This window comes from Rhinoderma darwinii, chromosome 11 (assembly GCF_050947455.1).
Source record: "Rhinoderma darwinii isolate aRhiDar2 chromosome 11, aRhiDar2.hap1, whole genome shotgun sequence".
Taxonomy (NCBI): Eukaryota; Metazoa; Chordata; class Amphibia; order Anura; family Rhinodermatidae; genus Rhinoderma; species Rhinoderma darwinii.
The window spans coordinates 70,320,395-70,344,393 of record NC_134697.1 but is presented as its reverse complement, the minus strand read 5'-3'; the positions used below and the strand labels follow the sequence as shown (position 1 = coordinate 70,344,393).

The 23,999-nt window shown below is 41.7% G+C and overlaps 1 protein-coding gene across 1 annotated transcript in view; it reads right to left on the bottom strand.

Moving 5' to 3' along the window:
* Positions 1–23,999, bottom strand: part of LOC142663931 (heparan-alpha-glucosaminide N-acetyltransferase-like) — a 422,230-nt gene that overhangs the window by 245,980 nt on the left and 152,251 nt on the right. Inside the window, exons 9-10 of the mRNA XM_075842774.1 lie at positions 22,124–22,154; positions 17,906–18,066 (exon numbers count right to left, since the gene is read on the bottom strand). Coding sequence (XP_075698889.1) covers positions 17,906–18,066; positions 22,124–22,154 — 192 coding nt within the window. The remainder of the gene's footprint in view (positions 1–17,905; positions 18,067–22,123; positions 22,155–23,999) is intronic.

Here is a 23,999-nt window from a genome sequence, read left to right as displayed (position 1 = left end):
ATTTATCGTGCAGCGTGGTAATGAATCTTACCTCATCTGTACTATTATTGACTGTGTCTTTATCTTTAGTTATCAGTAAGTTGTTTTGATCTGTTTCGATCTGTCCGAAGAGCTGTATTATAGGCATATTTGATTTGACGTCCAGAGTAATTTCTTTCTCTTAGACAGTTTTTTAAACCAATAGCCCCAAGTTTGAATTTCTCAAAGATTGAGCAATTCCTTCTCAACCTCAGAAAGTCGCCCTTGGGGATTTCCTTGATAGTTCTCCACAGATGAGCACCTCTCGCATCAAGGAGACTATGTGTTGCTGTTTCTTATCTGTAGAGATCAGTCTCGATTTCTCGTTTTTGATTGATACAGATTTTGATGTCTAGGAAGGGAATTTCCGTTTTACTATAATTCAATGTTAATTTGATATTGCGTTTATTTTCGTTAAGGCGATGAAGAAAGTTAATCAACTCCTGTTCCAGTCCACGCAAAATGAATATGACGTTGTCAATATAACGACGCCATATTATATTGTTAGTATATTTGGATAGCTGGTCACAAAAAACAAATTCCTCTTCCCACCACACAAAGAACAAATTAGCGAAGGTGGGTGCACATACAGCACCCATCGCTGTTCCTTTGGTTCCTTAGGAAGAAAATAATTTCAAATAATAAATAATTCCTAGTCAAAATGAATTTCAGTGCACTTATTACAAATTCTCGCCTCTTAGGACTGTAGTTGACTTCATATTCCAGATCGTGCCCTATACATGTGTATAGACTTTCTACATCAGATCCTTGTCCAAATTGGCATTATCCAGCTCCTTCAAAATCTGCATGGTATCGTGGGTATAGGACGGGATTTTGTATACTAAGTGGTGAAGCTCATGGTCCAACCACTGACTACATCTCTCGGTCAGATCTTCATCTCCTTCAAAAATTCTGCTGTTGGGTCACCCAATAAAGTTCTAGAGTAGCGTAACTTCTTGTGTGAATACCCCACTTTGCAAACATTATAAATTAAGCAGAGCGGGGTAACTATGGTTCAAAGCTACGAGCATGTATCACCATCCCTCGATTAAGCTGTGCCTAACCTACAGCCGGGTTTGTCCCGACGCACGTTTTGCTGACGTCAGTCAGCTTCTTCTAGTGGCGGAGACGCTCGGTTCTTGGCGTCTTTTAAAGCCAATGGTGATTGACAGTTTTTCTGTCCGATCCCCAATTGGCAACAAAGTAACATTGTTTTACAGAATACTTCTTTATCTTTGATATGGATCTGTTAATATTTAGGATAACATTCACCTGCTTGAAACATTCTATATCTATTAAGAAAATATCTTATAAGCAGGAGAGGACCAATTTCATATCTATGAATGAGATGGAAATTGAAAAAGAAAAAGAAAATCTATTTGAGGTTTCATAATATGCTCTTTGTCAAATGGCACTGTTCCGCCATATGCTATATGTCCTAGGTTAGCCGTTTGGTCTTTATATATTTTTGCCTAAAAACTTTTTGCCTAATTATCTATGTAATATACTGTTACCATGAAGAAGTCTTGCCTTGCACAAGGGAGACAAACGGAAACCATTGGCACCGGATCGAATTGAAATCAATGGTGATTGAAACAGAAACCTCTGGTTTCCATTTGTGCCAGTCAGGGCTCCGTACCGACTACAAATTTTGACGGACCGTCGGAACGGAGCCTTAAAGGGGTTTTCCCATAGAGGACATTTATGACATATCCACATGATATGTCATGAATGTCAGATAGATGCGGGTCCTACCTCTATCTCTAGAACGGGGCCCACTAAACCTCGTTCTAGTGCTCTGTGTTGTGGATGAAACGTGTGATTCCCGACATTAAATTATGAAAACAGCATAGCTCGCTGAACTACGCTGTTTCCATAACTACCATTCAGTTCTATGGGCCTTACGGAAACAGCGTAGCTCAACGAGCTACGCTGTTTCCTTCTTCATGGTAGGAAATCACATGCTTCAGCTGCAACACAGTGTGGTTAAACGAGGTCTAGTGAAAGGTGTGTGTTCCAGAGGTGGGACCCGCATTTATCTGATGTTCTAGCTTTATGTGCTCACGCTGACTGCCGGCCACAAAAAGCCAGAACCGGGTTTAGAAGGCCCCGTTCTAGAGATAGGTGCAGGAGGTGGGACCCGCATCTATCTGACATTTATGACATATCTTATGGATATGTCATAAATGTCCTTCATGGGAAAACCACTTTAATGTGCATTTTAACCCCCCAAAATTGTGCTTTTTGTGGCATTGGGCAAGTTTCATAAAACAGCATATTAGTTACTTCTTCTTCACTGAACCCCTCTTCAGTTATTGAGACAACAGGAAAGATTTAGAAAACATGTACATCATAGATAATTATTCACCAAGTAGGCAAAAGCTAAGAAAAGATCTATAAGTCAAGAAATACGATACAGATGTGTGTCTGCTAGATCTCCATATCTAATAATGTAATTATAAAAACAAAAATCAGAATTGTTTATAGTTTTACACATGGATGGAATCAGGAGCATAACTAGGAAAGACTGGGCCCCATAGCAAACTTTTGACTGGGCCCCCTCCACCTAGAAGCCACAAGCTGCCCCTTATAGATAGTGCCCCCTGTAGATTATGCCATATGGTCCCCCTGTAGACAGTGATATACAGCCCCCCTCCTGTGGACCATGTCACACCCCACTTGTAGACTTAGCACCCCCACCTCCCCTTGTAGATAGTGCCATACAGCCCGCCCCGTAGATATTGCCATAAAGCCCCCCTGTAGATAGCGCCATACAGCTCCCCCTGTATATAGTGCGACACAGCCCATCTCCCTTGTATATAGTTTCACACAATCCCCTTAGTAGATAATGCCACACACAGACCCCTATAGATTGCACCACACACAGCCCCCTGTAGATAGCCAAAAGAGAGAGATATCAGCAGCACATCACAGTCCCAGAGAACATTCACAGGGAGCATTTAAACAGGAAAAAAAAATGTAATCGGTGCAGATAGTGTCGAGTAGTAGCCAATCCAACTCCAAAGCAGACGCAAGAAGGTAGAAAACTGCAGGGCACACGTTTATACAGGTATAAAAAAAGAGGTGTCTTTATTTCACCATAAAAAGCGACGTTTCGACCCCAGTGAGCGTTTTTTTTCAATCAGTGACACCCCTTGTAGATAGTTCCACACAGGCACCCCTTAGTAATGCCACACAGCCCCTTGTATCTAGTGCTACACAGTCCCCTTGTATATGGCTACAAAGCCACCAAAAAAAAAAATTATACTTACTTTGCCCTCTTTCCTCGACGGCCTGAGCGATGTACAGTCTCCAGACTGGATGCATGCGCAGATCAGCGTGATGCAGTGGCGTCATCACGTCAGCCTGCGCAGGGTTTCTTCCCAGTGCCTAACGTGGCCTGCAGCCTATAATATTAATTTGTATCTGCGTCCTGAGGACATAGATGCAAGTGAATGTGGCTGTCGCCTGGGCCATAAATGTTATGGGCCGGGTGGAGTGGTTCCCGTAGCAGCCTCTGGCAGGGGGCCCTAAAATGATGGGGGCACTGGGCAATTGTCCAGTTTGTCCCCTATAGCCCGCCCTTCATAGCTGTACAATATAGAAGAGGTATAGGAAAAGTATCAATGCCCTTGAACTTAAAGGTTAAGGCTGGATTCACACACACAGCGTTTTGCTGCTTTTTTCGAAGTGTTTTTTCACGCAGTTTTAAGTGCGGCTAGATGTGAAAAGTTTAGATGTTAAAGTCTATAGTAAAATATCAAATGCACTACAAGAAACTGTGATCAGTTGCATTTTTTTCCAAATGCAGCATGCTCTGGGTATGGTGTTTTTTTTCAGGCATTTTTCCCATAGGCTTCCCTATAGGACCTCAAAAACAGCATAACTAAAGCATGTACAAAATAACACGAAATTAAAAACGCCACTAAAAATGCCTTAAAAATCTGCATGTTTCATTTTAATAATACTAGTGATTTTAGATGGATTTCTGATGCAGTTAAAAATGCCATACATTTTCTGTGTGTGAAGAAGGCCTAAAGGGGATGTTTGCAGTGGTGCATCATCATAGGGGTGTTTGGGGTGGCAGTCCGGGGCCCAAAGCTCCCGGGGGACCCATAGTTGGCCAAAGTACATTGCAGTTGTGTTGCAGTGTTTTTTTTCCACATAAATCTCGGCAAAAAAACATGACAAAACTGCATTGTGTATGTCCTGCAAAAGGACTGTAGACATAAAGTCAGATGACCTTATGTTTGCAATTCTTGTTACTGTTGAAAGAACTGCAGGTCACATGACCATGTAGGTAGGTCCTAGTACAGCAGCAAGACTCCATAGAGAAGACTCTGAGCTGCTATGTAAGTATATGGAGTCTGTGTTAATTTAAGGTGTCTGGGGTCTGTATTAGTGGAGGGGTCTGTATTTGGGGGCTCTGGGATCTATTAGTTTAGGGGGTCTATGATCTATATTTAGGGGTCTGGGGTCTGTATTAGTTTAGGGGTCTGTACTTAGGGGGTTTTGGGTATGTATTAGTTTAGGGTCTGGGGTCTGTATTTAGGGGTTTGTATTAGTTTAGGGGTCTGTATTAAGAGGTCTGTATTTAGGGGATCTGGATTAGTTTAGGGGGTCTTTATTTAGGGGTCTGGGGCCTGTATTAGTTTTGGGGGTCAGGACTTGGGGTCTGTAATATTGGGGTCTGGTCTGCGGTCTGTATTTATTTAGTGTGCTTGTTCTGGGGTCTGTATTTGTTTAGGGGGTCTGGGGACTGTAATAGTTTAGAAGGTCTGGGGTCTGTATGTATTCTAGGGTCTGGTCTGGCATATGGAACATTTTAGGGGGTTTGGTGTCTCATTTTTTGTGTTTCTGTAGAGGCTGGAAATGACTGCAGAAGCAGGGGGCAAAGATGTCTCATCAGGAAACTGTGCAGTCATCAGGAGAAGTCACCATAACTGTCTGTGTCAGATGGAGAAGAAAAGAGAATGACTCCCATTAGAGAAGATGTCCCCTGTGAGTTACTGGGTTTATAGAGAATCTGTCACCTCTGACATGTCTGTTATAGAAAATCCTTGTATTCCACAAAAAGTGTTTGTGTAGCCCAGGACTAATATACGAATGGGTGTTATCATTCCCATTATCAGCAGAATGTGTCCCTACACAGTATGATGCTGTCAGTGATGGTTAGACTGTCATTATGTAGGGATACAGCCCTTTGACAAGGGGAATCGTACGTAAAACCCATTTGTCAATTCTCACACAAAAAGGTGGTGTTGATTATAAACACGGTACAGCAGAGTGGCGGTGGAGAAGGGGGGGGCAAGTTTAGGGAAGAGTCCAGGGCCTATGGTCTACTTAATCCGCCACTGGATGTTTTATATCGTTGTGGTCCACAGTATTTTGAAAAAGTTGATCCTCTTCTACATTAAGCCTTTTTTAAGCACAACTGAGCGGACTGAAACTTTACATTATTTTGTTCATTTCACTGAAAAGGACAGTTATTTTCCAAAAAGGTACACTAGGCCACATTCACATAAGGTTAGTCGGCACAGATTTTCGGTGAGGATTCTGCAAAGAAAATCCACAACAAAGTGCAGTACAATAATAGTGAATGAAGTTTTATAAAACCCTATTCACGTGTTGCAGAAAAAAAAAATCAGTGCTGATTTAAGGGCATGCAGAAAATTATCACATTCACATCATACCCTATTTGTCACGGAATTGTACACATTTTTTGGTTGTTGTGTTTTTTTGCTACCAAACAAACCAATTTCAATTCTTGTTGGATAATCGATCTGATGGAGAGCTATCTCAATAGCCAGACAGATTTTCTTAAAGGAGTATTCCAGTTAGAAGAAATGTATGGCCTATCCTTAGGATAGGCAATCAACATTTGATCGGTGGGGGTCCATCTCTCAGCACCCATACTGATCAGCTGTTATGAAGGAGTCGTAAGCGCTGCTTCCACTTCATTGCTGTCACTGCTCTAACAGCATTATCTCAGATATTGTAGAAAAGTGATTGAATTGTGGATATCGAAGGGGACTATTTTTTCATATAAAAACTACCATCCCAAAATGTACCTGTGTGTAAATAGCCAGGGCATACCAGCTGTCCCAGTATTGATAATTTTCCAACTAAGGGCCAAAGGCTACATTTGTAAACCAAATAGACAACCTAAAAACGAACCATGAAGGGACATAGCCCTTTAAAGAAATAGTATACTAAATGATATACAAAAGTACAAAAAAATCTTTATTAAATATAATCATCAATAACATATAATGCAAAAAAAACGAGGCTCTTATATTTGTAAACCAGTCTAAAGCAAATAGTATGATATTGATAAAAGGACTACTACAGCAAGTGACGTTGGTTTCACTCAGCATACATCAGACAGGCTGCTGAAGTTTATCGATATTTGAAACGAGGACTTCTGCCCTCTATACTACATTGGCGGAAATAACCGGTGGGTTATTAGAGATTAGAATATAATTTTTTAATGACAATAAATATTATATCTCCCTGCTGAAGAGGTAAATAACTATAGATTAAAGGGGTAATAACATCTGATAATGTTATGGCACATTGCTAGGATATTATAATCATTGGGGTTCAACCTCTATGATCCTCGCCAAACTCGTTCTGCAGGGGAACTGCAACAACGCTCCATTCAAGTGAATGGTGTCGTTTTCAATTCCCTGCACAGCAGGTTGCCAAAGCCTTGATATGCTAGGAAACACTGAACGAGCTGCAGTTATAGCTAAGCTTTTGGGATTGATGGGGGTCCTGGCAGTCAGACCCCGATGATCAGGAATTGGCATCACTTATTATGATAGGCTTTACCAATGGTCAAATGGATCTTGCTATCTCTACTGATCAGTTGACCTAAGGGTTTAAACATATAGCACATTCATTTACTTGAACATTTTCATCAGTAAAGAGGTTTTCGATTAGCCTGAGTACTTGTCAGCATCTATCTGCAGAAAGATTTCTGAATAGGGTCACAGAGATTTGATTTTAATGTTGCCTTTTTCCTGACTTGTAAATAATAATGACTGTCAACTCAATGAAGGAAATCTATACTGTTTTAGAACCATTTCTCCAGTGGTCATCAAATTCTAAAATAAAAGAAATGTGGAGTTTGTAGTAATCAAAGTACAATATATATATATTTTTTTTACACATCTCACTATTTTGAAATGTTTGAATGCTACAAGAGCTACTTGCATTTTTTGGGCTCTAAATTGAGTAAAAGAAAATGTATGGTGCCTTGTTGTATTGAGTTTCCAGAACATTGGAAATTTCCTTAATATCAAACATATAATGTAATAACTGGGGGAAAAAACATCATGAATGTTGTCAGGATCGGGATGATAGTAAGGTCATTCGAAGAGCCTTAACGTTTTTATTTTTCTGTCGATATAGCCATATGAGGGCTTGTTTTTTGCTGGTTGAGATATATTTTTCATTGGTGCCATTTTGGGGTACATAGGACTTTTTCATTAACTTTTATAAAAAAAAATTAGTGAATGGAGATGGAAAAAAAAGAAATTCTGTTGCTGTTTTTTTTGTCAATCATCTTGCAGTTTAAATAATACATCAACTTTATTGTTCGAGTTATTACATTCACGGCGATGCCATATATGTGTACTTTTTGGGGGTTTTATTACACTGACAAAATAAAACTACTTTTTATGAAAAATCTGGTCTTATGATTTATTTTTTTACTGTGCACTGTTTTTTAATTAATTTTTATTGCACATTAATTTATAATTTTTTTACTACCACTTTGTAAAGGACTTTAAAATGTGATGCTTTGTTCATTTATATAATGCTTTGGTATATTTAATATACCAAGGCATTACAGGCAATCTATTAGACCTTGCTTTTGGCACAGCATAATAGGCATATAACCATAACAGGCCTTGGGGCCTTTACTAGGACCCTGACTGCCATAGCAACCCATCGGAAATTCGCATTCGCGGGCCACCACGGGTGACACAGGGAGTCTCCTCTTTTTGTAAACCACTTACATGCCGTGGCCTCTATTGACCATTGCATCTAAGGGGTTAAAGGGCTGCGATCAGAGTAAAGTCTGATTGCAGCCATTAGAGTAGGTGCGCGACTGTCATCAGACAGCCAAGCGCCCACTCCTCCAGGCACGTGACACCGATGCCGGGCTTATTCCAATGCGGAATGAAATGGTGTATGCATCAGAATAACGTCCCTTAGTGACTGCCGTGAAAAGGCGTACTGGTGGGTTAAAAAAATTCAACCTATTCACTACATCAGTGTAAGGTGCCCTCAAACATGGACATCCAATCCTTTAGTTTTCAAATAAGTGTGTCCTGAAACTCATGGAATTATTTGCTATTGTCCTGCTGCATGGGTCAATATTCTACCATTAAGAAATTGTATGAGGCTAAACCCCTGATGTAGAGTTTCAGCCATATGACAGTTTATTGTACTGGATTAACAACATCAAATTATTTATATGCAATTAGGGGGAAAATGCTTCCCGCAGCCATAACATTCTGGCTGTCAATATTTATGGTGATTAATATTTCTAAGCATCTAGCAATTCAGCAAAATAGGTATAGTGCAGTTCAAGCAACAGTAGGGAAAGGACAATGCAAGTGTCATGTAAATAATTTGTCATTTAGATTTGCTGACTTGGGTCTGCAAGGTTCCTAGTGGAACCATGATACAATATTTCTCTGTCTAAATCCAATGTTTTTGTTCCATTTAAGCAGTTTAATCCACTGCACTATGAACAAACTGCTGTAAAATGCATAATTAAAAGGAGTATATCAGTAAGACCATGCTGCCCTAATAGTGGGCACAGGTTCCACGATCTTAAGCTTGTTTAAATCTAAAGCGCTTCCTCTTTATAAAGAAAACAGAGCTTTAATCAGTGGTCAGTGGTGGTTCTGGTCAGTGTTATGTGCCAGGCTAGAGAAGTGCCTGTTGGACAGCTTGGATCACTATGACCCTATACACAAATAGGCAAAGACCTGTCAATCATAGTTAACGGGGGGTTCGGATGGGACCAAAAAACATAGCAGCATGATCTTGTTGACCGGTTCCACTTAAGAATGTGCTCTTGTTGTATTGTACTGCATTACATTAAATATATCCAGGACTGCGGTAACCATAAAAAAAATCTTCCCATCCATTAATTTACAGTGTATTAGGAAAGTGTTCAGTCCCTTTCACTTTTTTTTATGTTTGGTTATATTGAGGCCATATGCTAAAATTTTAAAAAATCAAGATTGTCCCCATCATTCTGCTGTAATGATAGGGGTAGGGAAACGGACAAGTGAGCCCTAATCTACCCGCCACTCTGTCCCTGCCTACTTGCAACGACCCGCCCTAGGCGACGGGGTACAACTGGGCGGCGGTCCCTACGCTCAGTAAGTGCACGAGACAAAACATACAAGGGAATGTAAAGCAAAGGGAAAGGGGCAGTTGCCCACGGCAACACCGTGAGCAACAGAGTGGTGAACGAGCCAAGTCAAACCAGGAGAGCATGAGGTACCAAACGCAGAGCAGAAGAGTAGTCAGAAAGCCAGGGTCAGAATGGAGCAGGATCAAATTGTTAGGAGCTGTAGCTGGGCCAGGAAACCACACGGAAAGAATCACAAGCAAGGAGGAACAGGAAAGGCAGGTATAAATAGACAGAGGGCGGGAGCTAGCTGAGTCTGGCCAGGCTGTGATAGGCTCTCCCACTCCTAAGCCTGCCAGCCTGAGTGGTGGAAGCTGGAGTCAGTCTCAGAGAGATAGACTCAGGTGAAGACTGATTACCTAAGGAAGTTAACCCCGAAGCTGTGCCTGGCAGATCCTTTACATCTGCACTCAATACCCAAGTGAAAACAGAATTTTAGAAATTTTTGCACATTTATTAAAAATGAAAAACTCAAAATTTGCATGGACAAACACATGTAGCCGTCTTTATCTTGACTTTTAACGCATTAAATACACCGGGCAAGATCCATTATCTTGACTTTTTCAATGGCTTTTGTTGTGTGATATCACGCTGCAGCAAATTATCAGAGTCAAGATAAAGATGGCTAAATCTACAAGTATTCAGACCCTTGTTATGACACTTTAAATTTAGCTCTGGGGCCTCCCATTTCTCTAGATCAGCATTGAAATGTTTCTACACTTTGATTGGAGTCCACCTGTGGTAAATTCATTTGATTGGACATGATTTGTAAACACACCCCTGTCTATTTAAGGTCTCACAGCTGACAATGCATATCGGCGCAAAAACCAAGCCATGAGGAGGGAAGAACTGCCTGTAGAGCTCAGAGACAGGATTGTGGAGGCACAGATCTGGAGAAGGGAACAAAAAATGTCTGCTGCACTGAAAGTTCCCAGGAGCACAGTGGCCTCCATAAATCTTGAACGGAAGACCTTTGGAACAACCAGGACTCTTCCTAGAGCTGGCTGCCCCACCAAACTAAGTAATCGGGGGAGAAGGGCCTTGGTAAAAACCCAATGGTCACCCTGGCTGAGTTCTAAATATCCTGTATGCAGATGGGAGAAACTTCCAGAAGGTCAACCATAACTGCAGCACTCCACCAATCTGGACTTTCTGGCAGAGTGGCCAGAAAGAAGCCTCTCCTCAGTAAAAGACACATTAAAGTCCGCCTGGAGTTTGTAAAAAAGCACCTAAAGGACTCTCAGACTGTGAGAAACAAGATTCTGTGTTGTGATGAAACCAAGATTGAACTTTTTGGCCTCAATTCTAAGCGTCATGTCTGGAGGAAACCAGGCACTGCTCATCACCTCCCCAATACCATCCCTACAGTGAAGCATGGTGGTGGCAGAATCATGCTGTGGAGGCATTTCTCCATGGCTGGGACAGGGAAACTGGTCAGGGTTGAGGGAAAGATGAACGGAGCAAAGTAATGAAAACCTGATCCAGAGTGTTTGGGACCTCAAACTGGGCCAAAGGTTCACCTTCCAACAAGACAATGACCCTAAGCAGACAGGTAAGACAACACAGAAGTGGCTTAGGGAAAACTCTGTGAATGTCCTTGAGTGGCCCAGCCAGAGTACTGATTCAAACCCAATCGAACATCTCTGGAGAGACCTGAAAATGGCTGTCCACCTACGGTCCCCATCCAACCTAATACAGCTTGAGGGGATCTGCAGAGAAGAATGGCAGAAAATCCTCAAATCTAGGTGTGTAAACCTTGTGGCATCATACCCAAGAAGACTGGAGTGTGTTATCGCTACCAAATGTGCTTCGACGAAGTACTGAGAAAAAGGGCCTGAATACTTATGTCAATGCAATATTTTTTCAGTTTCAATAAATTAGCAAAGATTTCTAAAATTCCGTTTTAATATTTCATTATGGGGTATTGAGGACAGAATGATGGGAAAAATTGAATTATTTTTATTTTAGTGACAAGGTGTAAAATGTGAAAAAATTGAAAGGGTCTAAAGACATTCCGAATGCAATGTAATTGACAAGAGTTCTCCTGGGAAACGACTTATCCCATCATCAATGTTTCTATTTTCAATTCCTCTCAAATGTGATAAAGCGGTCTTAAGCTAGCCATAGACATCAGAATTTTTTTATCCATAAAGACTAAAAATAAAACCGTTACCTCTGTGGTGCTAAAACCAATGGCCACGACAATATTAATTCAAAATTAAAATCAGACATGCCTCAAAAACTCCTAAGAGCAGAGGAAACCTAAATGAACAATCATAATTACTCTTTTGCAGTAAACTTTTCTCAGTAGCAATGTTATGTGCTCAGGAAGTCAGAATTTCTAAATGTTTTTGCACTGCTGTGGTCAATAAGTAAAGTCATTGCAGGAAACATTTTTAAATGTTACCTTAAAATAAATTTTATGTAAACTGTTACTATCCTGTACAGTTAAAGGGTCGCACTGTAACACTAGTGGAAAATGTCGGCTTTCATGCAATAGCTCCTCTGCCATATGTAGAGCTAGACTATGCTTTTCCATGGTTACAGACTACAAACAAACCCTGTGTAGTCTAATCTTTCAGTCATACGTCTTTTCATCTGGCCCCTGCTTTTTCCTAAGCTACTGAATATATGTTAGATGTAGCAAGATCAGAATACACAAGGTTTGTAGTTTGTAGCCATGGAAACATAGAAGTCTATATAGAGACTATAAGTAAAAAAATAAGTAAAAAATGGTAGAATGATTATCAAGTAAAAATGGTAGAATGTTTATCAATGCTATATTTATTTTGATTAATCTGCTTTAATACTTAAATGTTTTGGAGCAATAAAATAAATTTGTTTGGTGAAAATATGGTGGAAAAATGTAGATACATACATCTAGTCCTTGCAGCCACTATAGAGAGAAATAACAGAGGGGGCAGGGATTGCAGGGACACCTTTGTCTCAGGGTGCCTAAAGACTTCTTTGACACATAAGGGAATACTAGTATTTATTATATCACTATTGTGACATCACTGTATACTTTGAGGGGGAAATTATTAAGACTGGAGGCAAATGCCTCTTTCAGCATTCTGTGCGCCACAATTGTGGCATAATAACCATGGCCATGTGCCATCCAATCCCACCATCGGCCATAAAAGAAAATAAAAAAAACATACTCACCTCACCACTTCTCTTCTCCCCTCCAGGTCCCCTCAGTATTCCGACGCGGCTCATACACGGTCCTGATGGTGAGCACTTAAGGTCATCAGTGCTGTGTTGTATACATCTTAGTGCTGCCCAGCGTCAGTACAATGTATGAGCTGCGTCATGCTGAGGGGACTCAAAGGGGGGGAAGAGGAGCAGAGAAGTAAGCATTAATATTTTTTTAATTTAATTGTCTGCTAGGGCGGTGGTTGTGGTGGTAGCCCGAGCTAGACCACACAGAGTGAGAGATTTCCACAATAATTTATGCCAGTTTTCTGTCGTAAATATTAATAAATGTGTCGGGCTGCTGTGGCCCCGCCCCCTTTAAAAATGAGTGCAAAAAGGGTTGATAAACTCCCCTATTATTTTTTAGCTTTATCACCGTGTAATTACTCCTGTGCTATTACTTCACTGCATTACCTCCTTGGTGCATTTAGACATATATGTATGTCCAAATGCACAGCAGGTTAAGGCATTTGTGCGTACATGTATGTCAAATGCTCCTGGGTACCGTTGAGCATTACTCGCAGGAGCAGAGCTGTGATTGACTGCCAGCGCATGGGCACCGATGTGTAACCATTGCAGCTGTGAGACTAACAAAGACCCCCATGACAGCTATACAGTAGGTTGTGGCCTCTATGGTCTAATAGATTGTCTGTTAGTTATACATAAAATACAAAGTATTCTAAAGCATTATAAATGCGATCCTCTGATTGCAGCTTCAAGTCCTCTAGTAGGACTTCAAAATAGATCGAAGTTCCAGCCACTAAAAATTCATGGCCTATCCTCAGGATAGACCATTAATAGCTGATGGGTTGGGGTCTGACTCTTGTGACCTCCACCGATCAGCTGTTTTGAAGGGGCCGCAGCGCTCGTACAAGTGTGGTGATGCCATATTCAATAGTTTCTGCGTCCTTAGAATGCAGAGGTAATTGAACATTATAGCACAGCAGGGAGGTATCTCCCTGCTCTGCTATCTACTTGCGCCACTGTTGCTCCCTGAAGGAGCAGAATCCCTGCGTGATTCTACGTTGCCGACGCTGTGACCGGGGATTCCACTCCAGGAGAAGCCCTTGACATCACTGTCCATCAGGATCTTCTCCTGGAGTGGAATCCCCAATCACAGCGTCGGCAACGCTGTGGACGAGGATTCCACATCAGGAGTTGCCCCTGATGTCACTGTCCATATATGGACAGAGACATCAAGCGCACCGTCCAGGAGCGGAATCCCTGGCCACAGGGGGATTCCGCTCCTTCAGGGAGCTAAAGTGGTGCTATCTACAGGAAGTAGGGGGTGCTACCTACAAGGGGGCTGCATGGCACTACCTACAAAGGGGCTGCGTGGCACTATCTACAAGTAGGCTGTGTGGCACTACCTACAGGTGACTGTGTGGCACTACTTACAGGTGACTGTGTGGCACTACCTACAGGGGGCTGCGTGGCACTACCTACAGGGGGCTGTGCGGCACACTTAGAAGGGGGCTGTGCTACACTACCTAGAAGGCGGTTGTGTGGCACTTCCTACAATTGGGCTGTGTGGCACTACCTACAATGGGGCTGTGTGGCACTACCTACAAGGGGGCTCTGTGGCACTACCTACAAGGGGGCTGTGTGGCACTATCTACAGGGGGAATCTGTGAGTGGCGGGCTGATGGTCATTTTAGTGAGAGTGGCGGGCTGATGGTCAGTTTACTGTGAGTGGCGGGCTGATGGTCAGTTTACTGTGAGTGGGGGGCTGATGGTCAGTTTACTGTGAGGGTGGGGCTGATGGTAAGTTCACTGTGAGTGGGGAACTGATGGTCATTTTACTGTGAGTGGCGGGCTGATGGTGATTTTACTGTGAGTGGGGGCTGATGGTCATTTTACTGTGAGTGGGGGGCTGATGGCCATTGTACTGTTAGTGGCGGGGCTGATGGTAATTTTCCTGTGAGTGGGGGGCTGATGGTCATTTTCCTGTAAGTGGGGAGCTGATGGTCATTTTACTGTGAGTGGCGGTGTCACGATGCGGGGTGTGGCCGGCAGCTGGCCAAACAGGTAAAGTACAGAGTCAATAGTTCAGAGAGGATACCTGAGGCAACGTAGACAGTAGAAAGGCAGGCACAACTGGGACCAGGCAGTGGGTAGACGTCAGCTGTGGTGTAGCGAAACAGGTGTGGAACATAGTCCAATCTGGCAACAACTAAGCACGGCACTTAAAACTGGGTAGCACGAAAACAGGATACAGGAACAGGGTACACTGGGAAACTGGAAGACACTAGTAGACCATTAGCACGACAAACTTCGGGTAACAAACAATGCTCTGGCAAAGAGCAAGAGGGCAGAGCCCCTTTTATAGCATCCTGGGCTAGATTGCAGACTTCCTGCAATATGCGCGCACTGGCCCTTTAAGATCGTGCGCGCCCTCCGGAGACAGTCTCGTTATCCGGAAGTGAGGACGACGCTGCACACAAGTCAGGAGTCCATGCCCACGGCCATCGAGGGGTAAGTCAGAACGACGCACCGTGTCCATAGACGTTACAGGCGGGCTGATGGTGATTTTACTGTGAGTGACGGGCTGATGGTTATTTTACTGTGAGTGACGGGCTGATGGTCATTTTACTGTGAGTGGAGGGGCTGATGGTCATTTTACTGTGCGTGGGGGGCTGATGGCCTTCAAGTGGTTTCCACCTCTGACCTCCAATTGAAACTAATAGGAGGCAGAAAATACCTGCGGCGCCCATTTGGAGTGTTTTTTTTGCCTACGTCTTTTGCATTAGCTTCAACGGCTTAAAAAAAACACACAAAAAAACGTCAAATAACGCTGTCATTTCAAAATCTGCCTCAAAATTCCTGAAGGGATTTTGAGGCATATTTTTTTCTGCCTTACAAAAAAACGCTGTGTGAACATACCCTATGTAGTGCTTGTTTTTAGCCGTTCCCTGTCTTTCTCAAAACAATATTTGGCAGGGGTACCCTGAGGAATTTTTTTTTTCCAGGGGTGTCTTGAGTCCGAAAAGGTTGGGAAACTCTGTACTAGGCAACAGGATCACGCCGGCCTATGCAAGGATCCCGTCGTGGAGCAGCTCAGTTTGTAGTGGGAATGGGGCCTAGGTGAGTACAATTTGTTTTTGTTTGGGGCACTGTCTACAAGGGGGAGGTGGGGGCTGTATGGCACTGTCTGCAAGGAGGAGGTGGGGGATTATGGCACTGTCTACAAGGAGGCTGCATGGCACAATCTACAGGGGGGACTATCTACAAGGGGGGGCTGTGTGTGGCAGCCAGGGGAAGGGGCATTATACTGTGTGGAGGCCACTAAGCGGACATTGTACTGTGTAGAGGGAACTACAGTGGACATAATACTGTGTGGGCACAATTAGAGGACAAAATACTGTGTACTGTGTTATTATTATACTGTATGGGGGGGCTTTAAAGGGGCATTATGCTGTGTGGGGAACTATATAGGGCATTATACTGTGGGGGAGGGCATTATATTTTTTTATGGGGCATTTTTTGTGATGGGGTGGGGCGCTGAAAGATAATTTCACGTGGGGTGCCATCTATCCTAAGGCCGGCCTTGATGACAAATATATCCGTTGTTCTGATCTGGTAGGTACTGCATTTTTTGTTAAGAGTGTGAAAATACCCTTTGTCCCATGTACCCCAAAATACTACCAATGAAATCTACACATTGTCCCACAAAAAACAAGCCCACATATGGCTACATCGATGGAAAAATAAACAAAGGTACAACTCTTGGAATACGGCGATACAAAAACAAGTAATTTAAAAAAAAAACAAGGTTTTTTATTTTGCAAACAAAGGAAAACATAGAAAACGTTTACATATTTGGTATCCCCATAATCATGCCAACCCATAGAATATTTATGCCACATAGTGAACGGCGTAAATTTATCATGTGAAAATCTATGCTGGAATAGCTGCTTATTTTCAATTCTTTCCAAAAAGAAAGTTAATAAAGGTTAATGAATATATTATATGCACCCAATAAAGGTGGAATTGAAAAATACAACTCGTCCCGCAAAAAACAAGTCTTTATACGGCTATGTCGACGGAATAAAAAAAAGTTACGACTATTAGAATTTGACAGTAAAAAAAACAAAAAATAGTCCTTGGTCATTAACACTTAAAAAGGCATGGTCATTAAGGGGTTAAGGCTGCTTCCGCTTTCAGTTAATAAAAATAATAATACAGGAATAATATGAGACAAGTTCTAAACCGAGTGAATGTTACAGTAAGTACATTATCAGTAATAATATTTATCCTCCCTCCAGTGCATTCCGGACATAGCGTCTCATCTCTCGCACAGCTAATGCCCATTAAGTGTCAGTTTCTGCAAATTAACTGCGAGAAGAACTCAATGAGCTTAAATGGGTTTAAAAACAACAGAAACTTAAATAATCCATTAAAGGAGAACCTCACACAATGTCCTAGGTGTATATTTTATTAATAAAATATTAGGAAAAGTAAATTATGTAAATATTTAATAGGGATATGCAGTAGCAGATCACGACATAAGATGGTCCTAGCGCAAAAGATGCTTAGTAATTATGCTCACAAAATTTGCACCAAAATTTACTTACCCAAAACGCCCTCATTCTTCCTTCAGTCTGGCCTCCCGGGATGACGTTGCAGCCCATGTGACGGCTGCAGCCAATCACAGGCTGAAGTGTCACATGTCCTGCACGTCCTACAGGGAGGCCGGAGCTGAAATCAGAGGAGGGAGGGGGTAAGTATGAACGCCTTTCTTCCGCACCGAAATTTCCATCCAATAAAATCGCACCACAATGTGGGGTGATTTTTTGGACGGAATGTCCTGCGGGTTCCAGGTCCCGTGGGAACCCGGCCTTATGTGTAAATTCTTGCATTCCTCATAAAATAATTCTGGGTTGTGCCGTTCCTCTGTTATTCCTCCTGGAAATATGTGAATATATTGACAACTGGGTGTTCCCATTCACTTTGTTAATTGGCCATGTCCCAACACAGGCTTAGCCTGACACTGTTCAATCAGTGCTGCCAGTGTTAGACTATGTAGGGAAAAACAAGTGAATGGTGACACCAGTTGTCAATTTATTCATACATTTCCAGGAAGAATAGCTTGGAATTTTAGAAGATTTTTATTTTATGAGGAATATTTACTAAAACAAATGCGTCAGGAGCTTCTTTAAGACAACACAGAGAACCTTTTACCATTCTAACATGGTAAAGAGTGGCATAATTTTTTTTCCAGGTTGTAGATTCATGAGGCTACCAGTTATTACTTACATGGACCATCAGCTGGGCCATAGTTAAGAAAGAGAACTCCTATGGCCATAAGAACACATGTTCTCCATGTCAGTTTACACACCAGCTTTGAGCGATGAATGCCTCTCTTCAACATGGAGCTAAACGCTAGAGCCACTGACGTGCCGATAATGAAGACAAACCTATATAGCAATATATACATATTAAATGTAGAAATGTACATGCACACTTACTCTTTAAACATACAATATTTATGCAAAACTTGCAATGTAGCAAACGAACTAGATTTCACTGCATCCATAATTTACATGGAAACCAAGAAATATACAGGATCATATCACGGTATCTTGATCTAAGTTCGGTTCAGTAAAACCCTGGGAAGTGCAGTTATTGCGGCTTTAATAGGGATTCTAAGATTATGACTACCTAAATCCAGCCAAAAGTGTATAGAATGCAAAATAAAACTAAGTCTGACTGCGCAATTGCAACAACGTAATGCAAGATAAATAAGCAAACCAAAATGACTTGTTGGCTACACATACAACAGTAGAAATACATGTCCTACCGGAAGAAGTTAAATGTCCCTAAATTACATTGAAGTAAGCAACTTTGTAAAGTGGCAGGCCTGTCCCTGTAATGTCTGCTTGGACATTAATGGGTTGTAAAGTGAGTAATAATTTTTTGACTGACCCATTCAATCAACAGCAATCACATTATTGACTTAATGCTGTTTATTGTATAACCGCAATCATACAGAAAGGACTCATCTCTTGTGTCATATTTGCTAGCAGTCATTAATGTGGAAGATGAAAGCTATGCATTATTTGGCATTCTTCCTAGCTAGTCTCCCCCCAAAAAATGACTGGCAGCCTTCCCATCTCCATTTGAAAGCAGATTTCTTGGTCCCCGAGAGATTTAATAATATCCATAGGTCAAGCAAATGCTCATAAACAGTGCTCAACCAGAGACTGACTTCTGCTCTGAAGGCAGTTTCCCCTCAATGGACATACATATCTAAAAGTGATATAAATGATTCATGAAACTGAAGGAGTAGGTGGAAATCTAATTGATACTTTTGTTAATAAGTCAAAATTAGGGTCTGTTCACATGAGCGTTCACTTTCCGTTCCGAGGTTCCGTTGGAGGTTTCCGTCGGTGAACCCCGCAATCTGCTGGAACGGTGAGAAAAGGAAACCATTAGCAATGTTTCCGTCACCATTGACATCAATGGTGATGCAAACGGAAGCTAAGGTTTCCGTTTGATTTTCCGATGGAACCCGTCAACGGAAAGCCAACGCTGATGTGAACAGGCCCTTAACCATAAGAGCATTGCTGCACACATAGATTACAGAAGAACAGAAAATTGAGGCCACAGTGGGCCCATTTATACTAAAATATGATAATTGAAGACTGTAAAAAAACATCACCTGGTCTGATAAAAATCTTGCAGATAAGATGGTATGGTCAAAATTTGTCATAAGGGCTCATGCACACAACTAAATTATTGTTCCAAGCCCTAAACCACGTGAACCCATGGATCCATCCTCCTTTGTGTCCAAGGTTGAGTCTAATGCTGCTGTTAGGGTATGTTCACACGCTTAACAAAAAATGTCTGAAAATACGGAGCTGCTTTCAAGGGAAAACAGCTACTGATTTTCAGACATTTTTTAAGCCACTCCCGTTTTTCAGGGGCAATTTTTACAGCCGATTTTGGAGCTATTTTTCTAAAGAGCCTATGAAAAACGGCTCCAAAAATGGCTAAAGAAATGACATGCACTTCTTTTCCGTGGCTGTTTTTTACGCGGCCGTTTTGAAAAACGCCCCATCGGAACAGAATGCAGTTTTTCCCATTGAAATCAATGGGCAGATGTTTGGAGGCGTTCTGCTTCCAATTTTCAGCCGTTTTTCATGCGAACATACACTAAAGGTAATAAGAATGTTTTCATTATGCACACTTGGCCCCTTTTTTGAGAAAGAGCATTGTTTGTTTGCCAAAAGAATCTTACAAAAAGAGCCGACCTATCTCCTATTGGTTACTTGTGTCCAGACAAAATGCCAGGTCACAAATCCTGTATCGTTTGAAACTGGTTTCACATACATAAATTGAACGGAATGTACTCCAAGGTCACCAGATCTGAATGAAATAATTTCCTTACACTGTAAAAAAAATAATATATATACTAGTCCTTCACAATTAGTTAGAATGTCATCAAAAAGTTAATTTGTCAGTAATTCAATTCAAAAAGTAAAAGTCATATGTTATATAGATTCATTACACACAGAGTGATCTATTTACAGCATTTTTTTCTTTTAATGTTAAGAATTATGGTAACAGTTAATGAAAAATTTAGTCTCTCAGAAAATTAGAATATTAAATAAGCCCAATTTCAAAAATGATTTTTAATACTGAAATGTTGGCCTACTGAAAAGTATGTACAGTATCTGCTCTCAATACTTGGTTGGGGCTCCTTTTGCATGAATTACTGCATCAATGCGGCGTGGCATGGATGCGATCAGCCTGTGGCACTGCTGAGGTGTTATCAATGCGGCGTGGCATGGAGGCGATCAGCCTGTGGCACTGCTGAGGTGTTCTCAATGCGGCGTGGCATGGAGGCGATCAGCCTGTGGCACTGCTGAGGTGTTATCAATGCGGTGTGGCATGGAGGCGATCAGCCTGTGGCACTTCTGAGGTGTTCTCAATGCGGCGTGGAATGGAGGCGATCAGCCTGTGGCACTCCTGAGGTGTTATGGAAGCCCAGGTTGCTTTGATAGCAGCCTTCAGCTCGTCTGCATTGTCGGGTCTGGTGTCTCATCTTCCTGTTGACAATACCCCATAGATTCTCTATGGGGTTTGGGTCAGGCAAGTTTGCTGGCCAATCAAGCACAGTGATACTGGGGTTATTAAACCTGGTATTGGTACTTTTGGCAGTGTGGGCAGGTGACAAGTGCTGCAGGAAAATGAAATCAGCATCTCCATAAAGCTTGTCAGCAGAGGGAAGCATGAAGTGCTCTAAAATTTCCTGGTAGACGGCTCCGTTGACTCTGGACCAACACCAGTGGACCAACACCAGCAGATGACATGGCTCCCCAAACCATCACTGACTGTGGAAACTTCGCACTGAACCGCAAGCAACTTGGATTGATGCCTCTCCACTCTCCTCCAGACTCTGGGACCTGGATTTCCAAATGAAATGCAAAACTTACTTTCATCTGAAAACAGGACTTTGGACCACTGAGCAACGGACCAGTCCTTTTTCTCCTTAGCCCAGGTATGACACTTCTGCCGTTGTCTCAAGGAATACGACACTTGTAGCCCATGTCCTGGATACGTCTGTGGCTCTTGAAGCACTGACTCCAGCCGCAGTCCACTCATTGTGAATCTCCACCAGATTCTTGAATGGCCTTTTCTTGACAATCCTTTCAAGGCTGGGGTTATCCCTGTTGCTTGTGCACCTTTTTCTACCACACTTTTTCTTTCCTCACAACTTCCAATTAATATGCTTGTATACAGCACTCTGTGAACCGCCAGCTTCTTTAGCAATGTACTTTTGTGGCTTACCCTCCTTGCGGAGGGTGTCAATGACTGTCTTCTGGACAACTGTCAAGTCAGCATTCTCGCCCATGATTGCGTAGCCTACTGAACCAGACTGTTGGACCATTTAAAGGCTTAGGAAACCTTTGCAGGTGTTTTGTGTTGATTAGTTGATTAGAGTGTGACACCAGGAGTCTACAATCTTCAACTTTTACCCAATATTCAAATTTTCTGAGAGACAAAATTTGGGTTTTCATTAACTCTTAGTCATAATCATCAACATTAAAAGTAAAAAATGCTGGAAATAGATGACGCTGTGTGTGTAATGAATCTATATAATATGTGAGTTTCACTTTTTGAATTGAATTACTGAAATAAATTAACTTTTTGATGATATTCTAATTCATTGAGTAGGACTAGTATATTTTTTTAGTTGCTTTTTTTTTTTTTTTTGCTTCATTGGCTATATGAAAGTACATAGTCGTCTGTGAATATAAAATGCAAAGGTATCTGTTGGGGCATAACTAAGGTAGGCTTTAACAGGTTTACTACTGGACAGCCATATGGACTATTGTTAAGCCACAGGCTGCCAATATACAACCATCAGCCCCAGTACAACAGGGAATGTATGAATGTATATTTTTGCGGGTAGGGGTTTAGGACGTTTTTTAGATGTCTGCAGTATTATTAGATAGGTAAAGTACTTACCATGGCATAACTAAATCTGCAACAGTTAGACCTGAAATAAATAAATCCAATGTTAAAATACATTCTGCAAAAATTGGATTTCTTGATTTCTACGAAAGTAAATATCATGTGCTGTAAATGTAGTGAAAGATCAAGATCATTTTGATCAAGTTTATATATAACCGGCATAGTAAAGAACACAACTTTGTAAATATACTTCTTAAAGGGGTTACCGAAAAGTGGGGACCGAAAAGTATTAGCAGTGTACTCACTGCATTATGTGAAAATAAATCCACATTAATTTTGCAACTTGTCCCAAAGGAAAATTTTTAAACAGCTATGTAGTCTTAGAAATAAAAGTTATAACTGATGGGAATGCATTGCTGCACAGATCACGTCATTATAGGAACTGGTTGTAAGGCTAGGTTCATATGGTGTTTTTTTTTTTTACAAACAGTGCCGTTTCCCCCAGTCCTGCCCTGCTGCCTCTATATACCCTGCTGCCCCCTATTTACCCTGCTGCCCCTTATATACCCTGCTGCCCCTTATATAACCTGCTGCCCCTATACATCCTGCTGCCCCTTTTATAGCCTGCTGCCCATTATATAGCCTGCTGTCCCATATATATGTATATATATATATATATATATATATATATATATGCCTCTGTGTGTGTTTATATGTGTCTGTTGGTATAGTTATCATCTACGACATTATCTGGACTCAGAGAGTTATCACTGTGTTTTCAGCGGTGTTACATAGGACTTCAGGTAGCACTACTACATTATCTGTACTTCGTTGTTACTGTGTTATCTGTGGTGTTACATAGGGCTGCACGTGAAATCTACTACATTATCTGTACTGTACATATATGTGCCTGTGTGGGTATATTTGGGTCTGTATGTGAATGTGTCTTTGTTCTTGTATATATGTGCCTTTTATGTATTTGTATATGTTCCTGTCTGTGTATTTATCTGCCGGTGTGTGTGTGTGTGTGTGTGTGTGTGTGTGTGTGTGTGTGTGTGTTTGTCTGTATGTCTATATATTTACCTGTATGTATATATTCCAGAATGTGTGAATGTATATTTGCCTGTATGTCTAAATATGTCTTTATGTATATACAGTTTATATGTTCCAGTATGTGTATGTCTATATATGTGGATAATTTTTAGTTTGTGTAGGGGGCGGCAATAGAGAATACCGCACAGGGCGCCATCCAACCTAAGGTGGCCATGGGTGGTCCCATGTACTCCGCTCAACACTGGCGGCTGCATATGGCCTGCGGTGGGCCTGTGTCCTTAAAGATGCCAGAGCTGATTTTAAGTCCCAGTCCTGCCCTGCCGAAAAGTATTAGCAGTGTACTCACTGCAGTATGTGAGTTCACTCTTTAATATACATTCTAGTCCCCCGATGCGCTGATTATGAGTTTTTAATACAGTTTTATAGCGCTGGAGGGGGACCGGAATTCTAGTTGCACAGTCTTCCTTGATGATGACATGACATTTCATCATTTGACCGGCCCTGCTGTACTCCATTAACTCATTGTAGCAGTAGTGCATCAATTACATAGAATACAGTGGGTCCGGTCACATGACAATTCGTGTCATCATCAAGGAAGACTGTGCAATTAAACTTCCGGTCCCCCTCCAGCACTATAAAAATCTATAAAACTCTCAGAATCGGCGTGACAGGGGACCAGAATGTATATTAGAGAGTGAACTCACATACTGCAGTGACTACACTGCTAAGACTTTTCGGTCCCCACATAACCCCTTTAAACTATATTGCACTAGTTCCAAGTTATAGACTGCTTTATAGCCGGAGCGATCAATATTTCTGCTGTTTGCTTCCAGTATCAGCCAACTATCTGTTGACAGACACTAAAGCCTTGTTTACA